This window comes from Vanessa cardui, chromosome 15 (genome assembly GCF_905220365.1).
Source record: "Vanessa cardui chromosome 15, ilVanCard2.1, whole genome shotgun sequence".
Taxonomy (NCBI): Eukaryota; Metazoa; Arthropoda; class Insecta; order Lepidoptera; family Nymphalidae; genus Vanessa; species Vanessa cardui.
The window spans coordinates 5,445,786-5,463,994 of NC_061137.1; the positions used below are offsets into that span (position 1 = coordinate 5,445,786).

The 18,209-nt window shown below is 31.2% G+C and overlaps 1 protein-coding gene across 2 annotated transcripts in view; it reads left to right on the forward strand.

The window, feature by feature from the left end:
• The window catches only part of LOC124535646 (sortilin-related receptor-like), a 46,173-nt gene that overhangs the window by 11,279 nt on the left and 16,685 nt on the right, over positions 1-18,209 (forward strand). For both annotated transcript variants that reach the window (XM_047111926.1, XM_047111927.1), the window contains exons 5-6: positions 13,413-13,675; positions 16,748-16,935. In XM_047111926.1, the coding sequence (XP_046967882.1) occupies positions 13,413-13,675; positions 16,748-16,935 (451 nt within the window). The remainder of the gene's footprint in view (positions 1-13,412; positions 13,676-16,747; positions 16,936-18,209) is intronic.

Below are 18,209 nucleotides of genomic sequence, written 5' to 3' on the forward strand. Positions count from 1 at the left end.
CTGTCATACTAACTTAAACACGCATTATCCTCTGTTCTTTATTTAATAGTATTATCACTGCATAGAAAGAGAGAGCGATTAGTTACGGATAGTGATGGAAATGAGATTAGTTTTGGTAATTATTTCAAAACTTTTGTATACTAAAACATGATTGTTAAAATCGTTTCATCGTACCAGACAGATTGACTAAAAGGCCTTCACATTTAAAATTTCTTCACAAGCGGTTTTGTTTAATGTTATGAATATCGTAAAATTTGCTATTATATTGAATTTCAATTTACTAATTGTTTTTCATAATATTATTCTTCCGTCTGAATCTACCATTGGCATCGGTTCGAAATGTCTTACTTATAGCCAGCGTAGTAAAGCATATTGTGAAGTAAAACTAGCATTAATCATTTAATGCTGTAAATTAAAATTACGTTACATGTAAAAGAAATACTAAATGTTATTAGTTAAATATAGTCAAGTTATCAACTTTTCTGCGAACTTCATAGCTCGCCGACATTAATCATTCGGACATCCTTTATTATTTGCATATAAAACATTACTTTTTATATATTATAAATTACAAAATCAGACTATGTAGTCGAGGTCGGGTGTAAATGAAGAACTTTCGAATAAATAAGTAACATATTATTTAATTGCTGTTGTTACTGACTCTAATGGTGTGTCTGGTCGCAAATCATGAGGATCTGGGTTTGAGTTCTAGGTGGGGTTAGTAGAAGCACTTAGGTTTTTCTATCGAGTAATTATCAGTAACGGCCTCGAGTCGTAATATTGGCACACGTTATTTTGCCGATGTCTCGTGCGATGGAGAATATACGATAGAGATCCATTAATAAAATAGAATATTATAAATATAGATCATACTCGTTTCAGAAACAATGTGATTCTTAGTAGAACACAAAATCCTATTTGCTGTGGGGAAAATTTTCTTTTTACTGGAATGCTTTCTAAAACATGTTAACGTTAAAGTCTATTTTTCCATTAGAAGACGTAGTGTCTTTAGTCATTTTATACTTACGATAATGTGTTTAATTTCGTATAATTTTGGTGACCGAATTAAGCGAGTGACTTTTTATAGAGTGAACAGATTTATCTAAAAAGCGTTCCTTAATTTACTCTGTGCTGGATTTTTTACCGCTGTCAAAGCTAGACATTTTTGAAGCGGGCAGCGGCTACCCTCTTACTCAAACCGACAGGGGACTGATGGTCACGTGGGAAAGCTAATTTAATAAAAAAAATCCTGTTGCTTTCCTACTTAAAGCGTAACAGACAAACAGTTATTGTTCCATTTATAAAAATAAAATTAGTATAGATTTTATTTTATTAAACGTAAAGTTTTTGCATTGTAGTAGTAATACGATATTGTTAAAAGTTATGTTATTCAGCATTGAATAGTTTGTAGTGTTTGTTTTTTTTGTATGAGATGTCATTGAAAATTGTCATCATCATAAATATTAGGTATAGTTTTTTCACAAATGTTTCCGTATTCAATCATGTCATCAAAGATTTTTTCTTTTATTGTATAGGTAAGTAGGTGGACGATAAATTGGACCACCTAAAGGTGTGTGGTCACCACCACCACTGGTGGTTTAATGTAGGGAAGTGGAACACAATAACTTATAATACTTTTTAGCGGTAGAATATCTGTAGATGATACCTACCAAGATGGGTTTGTCCAAAACAAAGCCCTTCCGCCATGTTTTACTTTCAATCAATAAGTGTTTAGTTTATTCGATTGTGTTCTCGAATAGCGTCCCGCCCGTGGCTCCAGTTATCACTAAATTTCCACTTGACGCGAGGAAGTCGTTAGTAAAGTGAATAATACGAAACAAATTTGTCCCCGTTGCTCTTGTAGTCCTTCGAGTCTAGAGCGTTCGCGCTAAATCACATCGATGACCTCTGTGGCCGACCTCACTTGTGTTACACAGGTTTTTTATTTTATAATATGATTTATGCTGTTTTAATAACAAACTTTTTTAATATCCGTGTTTTTAATATGCATTTAAATATCCTCAAATTAACTTTACAAAGTTTGGCTATGGATAAATTAGCGTTAAAAAGGCATATTTTATTTCGATAAAGCTGTAACACTGATTGCGTTGAATTTATGTATAAATTATTTTAGACAATCTTACTGACGGCGAATCATCACAGTGTGCAATATATTCGGTAGCTACATCAGTAGGTATAACCATTTTTAATTTTTTTGACTAAGGCTGGTATGTTGGGTATTTCGGAAACTTATGTTATAATCATAAATATTTGTACAAAATTTGCTTGAAAAATGTTATCTCCACAAACAAAACAATGAACTTAAAAAGGAAGTATTCAATTTCTATGGTTAGTCTTTAATGGTATTACAAATATTCCGTTGGTTTTCAAATTTTTTCGAAGTTAATATATTCTTAGGATATATAAAATATTATATTATATTTCGATTGCTTATGCCAGTACACGGTGCTTATGGCAACCTTTGGAACATTCGCGTAATAAAGTGTTGTTTGTTACGAAGTTTTATTATTTCACATCTCGTAGCTCAAACATGTTTATTTTTCATTTTATAGGTTTTACATAGTTAATTATTAATTATGTACATAATGTTTTCACGTTTTTAAGTCTTGATACATTTTAAAGTAAAAGGAGTAATCACTTTGTGTCAATCGCTTTCATTTTTCATAAAACGATGACTGATGATATAATCTATACTTGTATACCAATATTGTAAATGCGAAAGTAACTTTGTCTGTTACTCTGCTGCTACTGCTGGGCTAAAGCCTCCTCCACTTTGGAGGAGAAGCTTAGGAGCATGTTCCACCACGCTGCTCCAATGCGGGTTGGTTGGTGGATATGGCAGAATTTTGTCGAAATCAGACACATGCAGGTTTCCCCAACGATGTTTTCCTTCTCGAGCACGAGATGAATTATATACACATACTATTTAATCTTTTGGTTCGACCGAATCATTGAACCGATTTTAATGATTTTTGGTATGAAGAAAACTCGGATTATACAAAAGGGAATAGATTACTTTGATGCTTTATGCCTGACCATTAATAGCGACACTGTAGGTGACAACTAGTACTATATTTCTTTTGCCTCGTTTGTTTGGTTCATAAGTTCAAATAAAAGATAAAATCACCTCGAATATAAAGTGATAAACCGTAATAAGTGAATTACTTGTTAAATACAATCAACTTAATGTATTAAAATATACAACATGTATTTGTATTGATATGTGAGTGGTGATAAAGAGATATACAATAAGATCAATTCTTTTTTATGCAAATTGTATGGCATTTTGAGTTTGAAACTGGTAAACTTGAATTTTGTTTTAAAATACCTTTTTTTATTTCAATTTTATTTTAAAATACCAATAACATTAAAACGATTTATGAGTAAACATAAAAGTAATAAAAGTAAAGTAACAGCCTGTTCATTGCTCACTGCTGAGATAAGGTCTCCTCTTCCATTAAGGTGAGGGTTTGGAACAAATTCCACCACGCTCTTCCAATGCGGGTTGGTGGAATGCACATGGGGCAGAATTTCGATGAAATTAGACATATGCAGGTTTCCTCACGATGTTTTCCTTCACCGCTGAGCGCGAGATGAATTGTAAACACAAATTAAGCACATATATATAGTGTTGCTTGCCTGGGTTTGAACCCGCAATCATCGGTTAAGATGCACGCGTTGTAACCCCTGGGCCATCTCAGCTCAAATAACAATAAAACGATTTTTGAGTAAACATTTGTTTTATAATATAAATAGCGTTCTCCCAGTTTTGTGCATTTATGTAATATGTAACAATTTGGCCAATATCAAAATTACCCATTTTTTAGTAAGGTAAGCGGTCAGTTGACTGACCATCCGATGGTTACCACCATCAGCTATATGCATTGTCACCGAAATAAATATTAACCATTCCTTCGAGCAACAAGGTGCCACCAAACTCAGAAACTAAGACATTAAGTCCTGACTCACTCACCCTCAAAACCGGAACAAAACAATATAGAGAATTAGTGTTTGGAGAATGTCCCTAGGATATCTGATGACATCGGCTTGTACAAAGCTTTGCCACATAGTAAAAGATGTATAACAAAAAAGCTGCTTGTCTTTTATTTCAAGATTATTATTCGCTGATACTGATAATATTCGGTCGTTTGTCCATAATTGTATGACGCAGCGACGATTGAAACATAAGCTCTTTTTGTTTTGTTATAAGCACTTGTGGCTGCGATGTTATAATGCTGTTACGCCTATCTCATAAACTCTTCTTGTTTATCGTACGATATATGACGGCGTCCATTCAGTCGAATTATATATAGATTGTTACTCCTTCGAAACTCATCACCCATTTGTTATGTATGATAATTTAATTAAAAATCATCATCAACTACAATTTATATAGCGATTGACGAATTATATTGTAGTAGTTTTGGATCATAAAACAATTGGCATTTGGATCGTTCGTAACTTTATGGTGAAGCAATAAAAACGAATACAAATTCCCCGTTGTAATTCCGAGCACTATATGTCAATCTATACTAAGAAATGTGAAAGTAACTCTGTGTCTTTGTCGTTATTTTAATACCAAACCGTTGAACCGAATTTGATGAAATTTTGTAAAACGTAACTTTGAATTCCAACAATTGACATAGGCTACTTTGTTGCCTAACACATGAAAATCAAACTCCTAAAATACGCAACGACTAGTAATTAATAATTAAACTGATATCCCTCCTGAAGTATTTTGTTTTGCAGTATCGGTAATTTGTTGTATAATCTGAGGTACATGTCATTAAAATGATAAATACTAATATCGATATTTTCCTCTCGTAAGACAACAATGTCTCGTATATAGACAAGGTTTTATCAAGAATTCAAGTATAATTATATATTTATTGTTTCTTGAACTCAAGATTATGAGGACATTAAAGATGTTTTGAGTGTATAAATAGTGAATTATAATAATAATATAGCTTCTTAACTTCCGGTCAGGCGATGTCGATACACTGCGCCCAGCACCGTATCGTCATAGCCCATATCACATCTAATTAATAATGTGATAAACACTGAACTCTGCGTTGTAAGTCTCTATTCTGTTATCAGAAATTATAAGTCATTCTCATTGAATATTAGAGTCAAGGTTATCACATAACTGCCTGTGATATTTACCTGTAAATTTTAAACAGGAAAATTCGAATTTTGTTTCAATTACAAAGATCATTCAAATAATTTATCAGTTAATATATACTGGGTAGGTACACTGACTGAATAATTGAACGTTAGATTTTGTAATTTCTATTTTTCTGTATAATATAATTTACATTAATTTCAAGTGATCGAATTAAATACACATTATTGTTTTAAGCTTTACTGACTTCGTTTAAGTGTCGAGGAATGCTCGATATGTTTCCTGAAGATCATAATTTTATGCTATCGGAAGAAAAATGATAAAAAGTTTCCTAATGTTTGAAACAAATCCCTTGAGACGAGATTTTCCGTGTACCTTATCCCGTAATTCCCGTATTCTTATTTGGTAGTTTTGCTCAGAAATTAATTAAAATCTCATTGCTCGCTCTCAGTCATTCATTTCGATCATGTACGCATTTATCTAAAACATTCAAATATTATGTGTTGATTTTTAGTCAGCTTTCAGAAGTATGAAGTTTAATATGCTGAAAACTAATAAAAATAATATGTTGTACGGATTATCTCTGTTAGAAATGATTATTTAAATCTGAAGAAAAATGTGCCTACTAAGGTCTTATTATTATGATATCTGATAAAAAACAAAGTTTTTATTAGTCAAGCTGTTCTAACATATACACAGAAGAGTCTCAGAAATAAGACGAAAGGGATGCGGATATTATAAGCATAGACAGAAAATGTATCCATAATACTAAGTCGTATGAGAGGCAAAATAAGTTTTGCCAGCCTTAGATATTTGCACATCATATTCAACATCTTACATCGTTTAAGCTATAATTATATAATTATAATGCATTAAAATTGTTTCATATAAACATGTCAGCGATCATTCACAGTTAACAGGACACACGTTTGAATCCGGGACGGGTATGTACTTAATAACCAATTAAGTTAAATTAATAAATATTAATTGACTAGCAATCAATTATAAATAAAAAAAAACAAGTCATGTCAATCATATCTATGAAAAATTCATTAAATGTTATTAATAAATCACTCTGAAGTTTGATCTTGGCAAAACATTACGTACGAATCATATACTACGTGTAATATGGTGTATAATATTATACATTACGCAGTTACATAAATAAATCATAACTTTTTAATGTAACAGGATATAATATATTATAAATTTGATACGTTCGACTGTTTGTGGTTTGATTTTAATTGATGGCAAAGCACAAAAATAAGTCATCGTCCATCCATTTGGGAACTACAACGCCACGACAGACGTAAAGATACACATATATGTCAATCATATAGTGCCCCTATTTGGAACCCTAAAGTCACGCATACAGAGTCGCGGTCGCCAGCTTGTAAATAAACCTGCAATGATGATCGATGATATTTTTCTTGCGATTTTCTAATAACTTTATAATAAAGACTATTTCACAAAACTCCTTATATGTACTTGTACTAGTAGGTGCCTGCGGCTTCACTGGGTATAGGCTCACTGATTATAGGGTGTTGGTTGCCATGTGTTAGGCAAAAGTAAGCCTTATGTCCTTTTTTAAAGTTCATATTTGCTTCATACCTAATTTCATGAAATTCGGTTCAGTTGTTTGGTCGTGAAAAAGCGATAGACAGACAGAGATACTTTCACATTTATAGTATTATAATATAGATTTGACTATAAATGTTCCGTTGCTGTTAACGTTTACTGTTAACAGCTTAATCGACATGCAAAACACCGTTTCTTTGCGAATCCGAAACGAATATCATACATTTTTAGCTCTCGCCCAATCATATCGTCTTATTATGAATGAACGAAGTCGTATAGGTAACAAAACATTTTCTTTTATTTTGTAATATTGGAAACATGCAATTTTTTTTCTTCAAACTTCAGCCTCCTTATCGTTACTGTTAGCTTGGAGTGAAATTTTCAAACATATAAACTATTGGCTTACAATAGACCATGTGAGGCGGATACACATGTACTTGCAAAAATTTTAAAGAAGCATTTTAATTTTCAACAAATGCCATTACTAAATTAATAATCAATAAATTATGAAATAAAAACACGCCATCTATTATGTTTTTGTTTAATATTATAAATATGATAAGTTATATAATAAAATACTCTTGGTAAAGTATAAAATACATGTATGGCACACAGCTCGTGTCACCGAAGCCACGATACTTAAATAATAAGATTACATTATTTTAATACAATTACGTTAGAAAGAAATACTCTAATGTATTTGAACTAGGATTCTGTCTTAATAAAATATAGGAAGATTATTTGCATACTGTGAACGTATGTTTGCGAAGGTCAGTTCGATCATTTTATTAGGTACGATGTTTTGTATACTATAATAATAAGCTACATATGTATATAACGTTCATTTGATTTTAGTATATGTATACAGGCGAGCAGAGATGGCCCAGTGGTTAGAACGCGTGTATCTTAACCGATGATTGCGGGTTCAAACCCAGGCAAGCACCGCTGTTTCATGTGCTTAATTTGTCTTTATAATTCATCTCGTGCTCAGCGGTGAAGAAAAACATCGTGAGGAAACCTGCATGTGACAAATTTCATAGAAATTCTGCCACATGTATATTCCACCAACCCGCATTGGAACAGCGTGGTGGAATATGTTCCAAACCTTCTCCTTAAAGGGAGAGGAGGCCTTTAGCCCCGCAGTAGGAACTTACAGGCTGTTGTTGTTGTTGTTGTTGTATACAGGCGAAGATTAAAGTATTATATTTCGTAACAAGTCAAGTTCGACCACAATACTAATAGCTAATGCGTAGCGTCTTAAAAAATTTTGTGACCTATAAGAACGGTTGTCGTCGCTTACTATTTATTTTTTGAAGATAAGCTGAAGCTTCATTCATGTTAATTATAATATCATTAATCAGCAATAACATTTTAAATATATCATAGAATATATTATTTAGATGACACAAATCTTTATACTAGATATTGCTATCATCCTCAATCTATCTAGGCTTCTTTTGGAGACAGCAATGGTGGGATAACAGTAGCAGAACAAGACCAATACAAATATAAATTATCTCCGCCGGTAAAAAGGAGGTTTCCGGTCTGTGTCCTTTTGTTGATAGACGAAGGCCAGAGGCGGTTTTGCATAGAGCTATCTCGAAACCGACAACGTCTTCAGGCAAAGTGCGTTGTCGTTGGAGACATCCTTATTTTTTTTCCTTTTGCTAAATCCTCTCGTGTAATTAAACTCCCGAGAAGGGCTTTCCTGGTTGATAATAATTAGTACTCGCCTGCTATGCTGACGGTGACGCTGACAGCTCTTAGAGTAATAACAATACACAATTCAGGAAAAAATATATTGGACTCGAGTCATTTCATGCCAACGATATTCTAAGAATGTAAGGCAAGTTTAGGAAGTAACTCAATGCTTAAATTTTATTCTGGAATTCATCTTCTGTTTATTTTATTATTGGTAGTATTGTTATGGCTAAAAGATGCGACGAAAAAATATCTTATTATATAATAGTATATTCTATAAAACTTTTTCACCTAAGCAAAATAAAATTCGATAAAGAAGAGAAGGAATTTAATGGATACGTTACTACTATAGATTCAGATAAACAGTATGACGTTCAATGTTTTATGTATTCAATGGAAAAAAAAAAAAACGTCTCGAAACGGCCCCTTTAATGTAAACGGTTTATACATACGTTACTCAGAACTGCAGTTGTAGACTGTCTACATTACGTATATAATAACACAACCTATATTCTTTAAACATAAACACAATTTATAGCAATTCATTTTTCACTTAGTATGTAAGTATTTATATCAAATAACTTATATCGTGCGTCGATATCGGAGACCACAGTTTTATGTTGCACAAAGCGAGTGTCGTTTTAAGTGGCGAGCATTTCATCGAAGCTCATAAGCACCGCATACTTTATGAGAACTACAACTACAATATATGTACAGTACATACATATGAATATACCGAACCGACTTGGTACACCTCTTTTTCACTTTTATTTTCGAAATTGAATATGAAATACAATTTCTCATGTATGAATGTATAGTCCAGTCATTATGTACATTCAAAAATGAAAATGAAATTAACAAGCTAATTATTTGATATGTCGTAATACTTTGAAAAGCTTAACTTGAGTTTTTCGACCAAGATTTCTGGGGCACTAAGGCCGCCATTTTGGAAAAAGGGGTAAAATTTGTTCTCGGAAATAACTCTGCTATCCGATGAGATTCGAAAATTTCTAGGAGAACCTTTTCTTAGCTCATTTTCATTTTTTTTCCTTTTTTCCGAAGAAATGACTAGAGTAGAAGAGATTTTTTACAAATAAAAATGTAGGATTTATTTAAACTGCTGATTTTTATCTCAGTCATTTAGTTTAGGCAAACGATTTGATGACAGCATTGGTTAACTATTAAACGCTTGCTTCCTTCAACGTAGATTAAATATGTTTGTGAGACGAAATCACTTGTTATATTATTATTTTTTGTATCTTTGCTCGCATCCTTATCTACGAAATGTCCGTGTGGCAACTGAAGTTTTTTTCGTTATTACTCATTGAAAATATCAATAACTACAAAAACAGCAACATTATATCACCGCCGATGAGCTTCCTTTTTTAGTTAGTGTAACGAAAATCGAATAATTTTAATTGAAAAATTTACTTTTAGTATTTGAAACTAATTATTTCGTACTAAGATGCAATTATTCATGCTAGGTGTATTGCGTCCGATGTAACACACATAATTATTATACTTGCCGTAATAACTTTCCACGTATTTCCATTATTCGTATAATTACAATTATTGCAACGTGAAAAGCAAGAAAAAATAACCTTATTATTAAGTATATATATGAAATTTATCGTGTAATTATTACACAACGTGTATATGTATATTTTATTATTAGTGTCAAAAGATGTTTTTGCATCGATAAATTAATCGTCTATACTAAATAAATTAATTGTCTTACCAAATTGTCTAAACTTATAATATCAGATAAAGCTAGTTTCAGAGAATATACATATAAAGTTATCTAAAAGTAACTGCTCTTTCCACTTTTACTCATTTTAAAAGTCTATTGACGCCACATTGTTTTTTTATGTTCTTCTCTATTTATTACATAATCATCAAAATATCAATCCTATCGAGAATAAACGACAAGAAATTGCGTATTTATTCATTTTTATTAATTAAGGGATATGTGCTCCTATTAACGGGTCTTTCACCCCAGAATTATGTGATAAATATAAAAAAAAATCGTATATACTAATTATTCATTAATTTTTTTTTAATTAGTTAATTGGCAATTGTATAAGAGTGAGGTTATTAAATTAAAAAAAAATCATGAATATTTATCCATTTGAAATATCGCTATCAAAATGTTATCTAAAAATACTTCAAAAAATGGCGTTAAAATGACTGGACTCCCAAGATTTTTTGTCAGTCTTTAGTTTAAAATCGTTTTGAGGTCTTTTAAAAAGGTCGGTTAATGCAAAAAGAAATTACTTTTTTTAAGCTAAAAATTGGAAATTAAATTAAAAAACCGTTTATAAAATTCGAACTATGTCGTGTTCCAAATGAGATTTTTCATATAAAATATGAATACGCTTGTGAATCATACATTGCTTATTATTTAAATGAGTCATAAATTATTCCTGATTTGGAAACAGAAGTGTTTGTACTTTGGTTTAAAACTATGACAGTACTCGATTATATCTACAATATAGGCATAATAATCTGTAATGGTTCTATAAGTTATGTCTTAATACCATGTTTTTTTTTTCATTAGCGTATATCATACAATGATTACAACGGAATCAATCAATTGTTACTTAACAGTTTACTATATTATTAAAAAAATACGGTAATTTTTTTTCGTTTTATTGCTTCTTTGCTTTGCTATTGTAAATAGCATTGGAAAAAAGTTTTTATTAACACAATAGCAGAAATTGAAATTCCAATTTCAAATTTAGAACATTACGAACGATATATCAAATTCTGTTCAGGAAGGTGTAATTTTGAATTAGTTATGGTTGAATAAATAAACTCACATATGTACTAGTAGATATTTTATTGACCCTGAAAACATTACATTCCTTTTACTGACAGTTACATGACTGCTATATATTTAAATATATACTATAAATCATAGCTTAATAGCTGAAATAACATGCATTAATTATCTGTGACAGTAATTTTTTTTTAAATAATTAAAGCAATACGAAACACCATCGGCATATTCATAAAATAAACAAGGAAAAAGATTATGAAAATAGTAGGCGAGTGTAATACAATATTATTGACATATATAACAATACAATAAAATGACGCTACAGTTATAATATAAACAATACAATGACATATAGTACCCTCAACTTAATAATGTATGTATGTATAAACAAATTAAAAAATAACAAACATTCTTAAAAATACACTGCTAATAAAAATACTTTCATTAAAAGTATTGAGGTTTTGGAAAAGGCGAATCGAAATTATTATTCCTTTTGGCTTAAGCGTCTTTTGATGAAACAATATTTTTCTATTAATATATTGTATACGTTACATATATGCTATACATTCAAGAAAAAGCCAAAGATGTTTCATAATAATTGGTGTACACAGCAATTTCCGAATTAGGTTCTTAAATATAAATACTTGAGTTAAAATTGGCTTAAACTTGATAACGTTGATGCACTGAATTTATAACTGTTATAGAACGTAGTTGAATATCTGTCTCAGATTGCAGCCAACGTTATCAAATGATTACATGTTACATGTTTCAACATTCATGTTATTAAACAAATCACCTATCACGGAAAATAGATGAATACATAGTATAAACTATAATGTATAGTTGAGACTGTCTATTTGAGTCGAGATGGCCCAGTGGCTAGAACGCGTGCATCTTATCATACATCGTGAGGAAACCTGCATGTGACAAATTTCATAGAAATTCTGCCACATGTGTATTCCACCAACACGCATTGGAACAGCGTGGTGGAATATATTCCAAACCTTCTCCTAAATGGGAGAGGAGGCATTTAGCCCGGCAGTTGGAATTTACAGGCTGTTGTTTGTTTGTTTTGTTTGAGACTGTCTATTTATCTTTTTAGTACTATTTTATAAGCATAAATATAATTTTAAATTATTAGTATCAATTATATAAAACTATGATGCAAGTTTCTTATCGATATAGGTTTAATGAATCGTGACTATAGTGTTAGTTAATCTACAATATTAAATTGTAATGTGAGAGCAACACAACATTTTTTATGACAGAAGTGTGGCAGCACCATAATAACAAGCAATTCAACCATGCAAACCAAGGTGTTATGTCCCTTGTGGCTGTAATTACATCCATGGATGATGAAATGGTTAATGAAAGAATAAAACTGATACCGTAATCGTAAAACCACGGCCACCCCGCTTAGTATCTTCAGTATAACAGATTATCACAACGATTGAATATTCATTTGATAATGTACGGTTTAGACATTATTTAGGATAATCTATTGTATTACGATATGGTAGTTAAATGGATATTTTAATGTTACCGATATTCTGCCGCCAAACAGCAATACTCAGTATTGTTGTGTTCCGGTTTGAAGGGTGAGCTTCAGGGGGCACCGTAAGATAGGCGTAGCGTAGGTGACTGCTGTAAGCAATGACTAATATTTCTTTCAGCGCCATTTTCTATGGCGATGGTTACCACTTACCATCATATTACCAAGTGACCCAATTAATGGGCCGCCTATCTAGTTCTAGTTATATCATAAAAAAATATATATATTTACAGAATGTAATATTTGTATGTTTTACCTCGATGCACAGTGTTAACACATGCATTTGACTAATTATTTATTTTAGTGTTGTCTGACTTCACCTGAAAGCAATTTTTCGGCTTTTTCTTTAAATCGAATTAATTTAAATTAAATTCTTAATTTGTGTACTTATTGATTCTCCATAAATATGAGTTTTAAGACAAAAAAGTTAAACTTAGTCAATAAAATTGAATGCAGTGATAATTTGTTAACTTAATTTTTGTTAATAACATACATTACGGAAAATACTAAATATTTATGAGTAAACAATACATGTAAACTTTGTTCAAGGTGATACTCAGAAATACTTTTGAATAATTAATTAAATTTTGTTATAATTTTAATCTAAGTATTACAAATTGTATATGAATATATTGATAATAAATTTAATATTGTTTCAGAAAAACTCCCTAGATCTCTACATCTCACATCAACGTGGTCCATTCTTCAAAGCAGAATTTCAGACTGAGTTGGACCTGAGCAAATTCCACATCGCGGACGTAACTGACAAGCGTATATTTGTCTCTGTCATGCACACGGAAAACCTGGCGAATCTCTACGTGTCTGAAATAAGCAGAAATTTCACTCAGTATAACTTCGTGCTTAGCTTAGAACATGTTCTGAGCTATTTTCCCGATGGAAATTGGAAGGACAGTTGGCTGGAGTAAGTTAAATAATCTATTTAAGTTTATTATTTTTTTTTTAGTTAACTCAAGATACATAAAAATTGAATAAAATTATATGAATTCACCCACTTTACTTAAGTAAGCTCTAACAAGGTCTTTTAACCATTCAACGACTACTTAAAGTGATATATCATATTCAATTGTTTTTTAAAAAAGAAGTATTACACCTTTATTTAGCTAGTATTGCTTACCAAGGCTTTAAAATTATTATAAATTGACGATGTATATTATAAATTATACACATACTTGTCGCCCGTCGTTGTTGTTACATCAGGTGATAAGCATACAGAGTATCCTTGGAGTTCAAGCTTGTCAAACCAATTTTCATCAAATTAGAATCAGTTGTTTGATCGTGAGAGAGAAACAATCTGAAAGAAAGAGACAACTCTATAGGTAAATTCGTATTTGTATTAATGGTATATATTTGTGTATTTGGTTTGTTACTGCATCAAATTTGGAAGTCGTCCTGCCTTTCCAGATAGGCTCTTATAAAAAATGACAAACAAAACATATTTCTTGGTGGTAGGGCTTTGTGCAAGCCCGTCTGGGTAGGTACCACCCACGCATCAGTTATTCTTCCGCCAAATAACAGTACTCAGTATTGTTGTGTTCCGGTTTGAAGGGTGAATGAGCCAGTGTAACTACAGGCACAAGGGACATGACATCTTAGTTCCCAAGGTTGGTGGCTCATTGGCAATGTAAGGAATAGTTAATATTTTTTACAGCTTCATTGTCCATGGGTGATGGTGACCAATACCACCAGGTGGCCCGCTTGTCCGCCAAACTATATCATAAAAAAAAACTCAGATGTATTTAATAAATGTGGTGGATAATAGCTGCTAAATCACCGAACTCCTTGCAAACATCTACGAATTTATTTCTTGCATTTCCTAAGTTTGATAAACAATAGTTTAAGCATTAAATCTGTTTGTATAAGACATCTATTTTTATGTGTAATAAATGTCGTATGAATAAATTTCACGCCGCTAAGCGAGTATGACCGTAACACTCAAATATTCCATGAATCAGTATAGTTATAGGTTATGCGTAACGTCACGGTCTCGAGACATAATTATAAAAATATTAAATAAATATTATATATACAAATAAACATTTATAGTAATTTCGTTCGGTTTCTGAGATATACTATTCGTACCGGCTCCTGATATATGTACATATGTTAGCGAAGAATAAAATGTACTTTTCTAAATAGTGCAACATGAGACAATTATTGTTACCTTTATAAAGGTTCATTTCAGGGCTTCGCTTCCATTTTAGTTGTTAGGATAATAGAACATAGCATATTTAATAATTGGGTTTCAAACATGCTTCATATTTGGTTTAGTGGTTTTGAAAGAGCAACAGACAGATATACTTTCGCATTTATAATATTATAGATTAGCTTTTGCCCGCGACTTCGTTCGCATGGACTTCAGGTTCGTCCCGTCTAGTCTAGTAATCGCTTCGTAAATAAGCCATTATTTCTCGTACAAAGTAAAGGATAAAAAATGGTTACTGTGGGTTATTCCTAAGAGATAAACATATACCATCACGGACTTTTTTGTAGACCTTTTTAAGTTGTACAATACTGTAGTACATTGTTTTGATCTATCTTGTAGGATTCAGTCAGCGTTTGCAATGTAAGCGCAAAAAATGTGTTTTTTTACGACCTCACATTAGAAACCTCAAAAATTGTAGCCTATGTGTTATTCTGATGTATAAGCTATATTGTGGTAAAGTTTCATTCAAATCCATTCAGTAGTTTTTACGTGAAAGAGTAACAAACATCCATACATCCATACATACAAACTTTCGCCTTTATAATAGTAGTAGGATTGTTTACCCGTAAAGGAGCGCCACTCTACGTTAAATATCATATTTATATTAATTATATGATCAAATTTGTATTATTGCTGTATTTATTTACTCTTAATATTAGTCGTCTAACGCACACTAAGACATTGTATGAGCGAGCGTCACTCTTACTAATGCACACACTTAAAAATGCGCTTTGTAGTAAATAGATGTGAGTTTATCAACTTTTACGTGTTATCTGTATCGTATAAAAACTTAGTTAAAATTATTCGTTTAGGGACATCATATCATAAGATCTTCCTTCCCAAAAATCCTAGTCTGGTGGCGTAGGAATGATTATATTAATGTATTTCTTATATTAATGTATGAAATTTCTGGTGTTGACCACTTACTATCAGGTGGCTCATTAGCCTTTCCGCCTCAATATTGCATAATAAAGGATTTAATGTCTATCAACTACTAAGTCATATCGGATCTCTCTATAATTTAATATTTATAACGATTTAAAATAATAACAATAATTTGTGGCTATTAACAATTTGGTAGATAGTTCGATATTCAGAAATAATTAACTGTAGGTCTTTAAATGTCTTTATTGAATAAATAGCTAGTGATAATGTAAATGTATTTTTATAAACTCGAGAAAGGCATAGGTGAAGCGGTATAATAACATATGTAGACTACCATTTATCATATGTGATAAGGAAATAATGTTCCACTGTTATACGATAAAATATATAATATGTAACAATAGTGTTCATTGTTAGGTGTGTCGAAAAAAGTCGATTATTTATAGTCTCATTCCGAAGAGTTCCAACCGTAAATGTACAGAAAGTTAAAGAGAATACTCGATCGTAATTTACATTACGATTTAACAGATAATTAATTTTAGAACGGAAAATTTAGTTACAGTACGGCTGTATAAAAAAAAATGAGTAACGTAAACAAAATTAACATAAATTGATTTCAACAAACTTCAATTATAATTGAACTAATGTATACTATTTGTCATAAAATATTTAATTTAAATAAGGTTTCATAATTTTGGCGCAAAAAGTAAATGATTGACGTACGGTTTACAATAAAATGAAATCAAAATAAAACCTATCATAGGTTTCGAATTAAAATAGAAAAGCTTTTGATTAAACCGGAAGCTTCGTGAGAAACCCAAGAGAATTAAGTAATTACAAATTTAAACCTTATCACAAAGTTAATAACGATCATTTTTTTTCCAGAGATGTAACAGAAGATCCTTTCACTGATTTATACCGCGTTGAAGGTTTGAAGGGTATTTACATCGCGTCTAAGGTTAATTTCAAAACTCAAGCGTCGAACATAGAGCCGGAGCATTTGGTGTCGCTCATCACTTTCGACCACGGAGTCACGTGGTCACCTATCAAAGCACCGACTGAAGATGAAAATGGTAAAATAAATGTACACTTTTTTTTCAATTAAACTGACTTGTGCAGTCATGTTTCAACCCATAACGAGTAAGAAGATTCATTACTACATACATATGTATACATAAAAAGGTTTATTAACAAATAACAACATTTTTATCAACTAGTTTGATATATCTCATAGTTTTCTTACATTTACAATTCAGTAATTTTTTTACTATTTTCGCTCGTTTTACACAAACGTTGGACGATAAATTCATTGTTAATTGATAAACATAATAAAAAAGTAAGTAAAACGTATGAAAGACACAGGTTACGTTACAAAATCTTCAAATCTTCAGTCAAATCCTTTCATAATGTTATGTAATAGTTTACAGTCATTATAAAATTAAAGTATTCTTTTAAATCTTAATGTTTTTACCTATTTTAATTGTTTTTGTGGTTGGCTCATTACTGCAAAAGACTACCAAATTAGGTTAATATGAATTATAATTGTACAAGATTATATACGCGTATAAAGTAACTTACTGGGTAATTACCACCTACTCAACGTATATTCTACGGTGTGTGAGCCAGTCTAAGTACAGGCACCAGGTAGATAAGATCTTAGTGCCCAAGTGGTAACCACAATTGGGTAAAAGTTAATACCAATCGTGGTTACCACTTACCATCAAGTGGCCCATTTGCTCGCCTTCCTATATCAAAAAATGCAAACCGATTCGGAATGTATATATTAACAATAATAGTCGATAAGAAATTACATTCTTTTCCAGTAATTATATAATTTAATTATGTTAAAAACTCTATTATTATATTACCAGAAACTTTTTTGTCATCTATCTAATCTTGTATAAAACACTTTAGATATTGTTACATAGTAATCTATTCTACATTATAAATAGTTAAAATTTTGTTTGTTTGTATGTAGGGGCTATTCTCCAAAACCAATGATCTGATTTTTTTTATTTTTTATTGATAGATAGCTACATTATACTCGTTTTTCTACATATATGGTAACAATTATATTTATAGTATATCATATTATTACCTTTATTATTAAATTGTACTCGCGAAGTCAGGGGGCGGGATTTGTTAGGTTCGCTAGTTAACAGATAAAAAATGAAACATCATGTATAGAAGTATGAATATTACTCATTACAAATTCTCAGAATCTCGGTCCAGTTTTTTTGTTCAATTCGTTGTAATTTATTATTATTTATTTCACTCCTTGGTTGCGGTACTATGATCTGAGACATCGTAGGTAATTAGCAGTATTAATCATAAGAAAATGATTTTA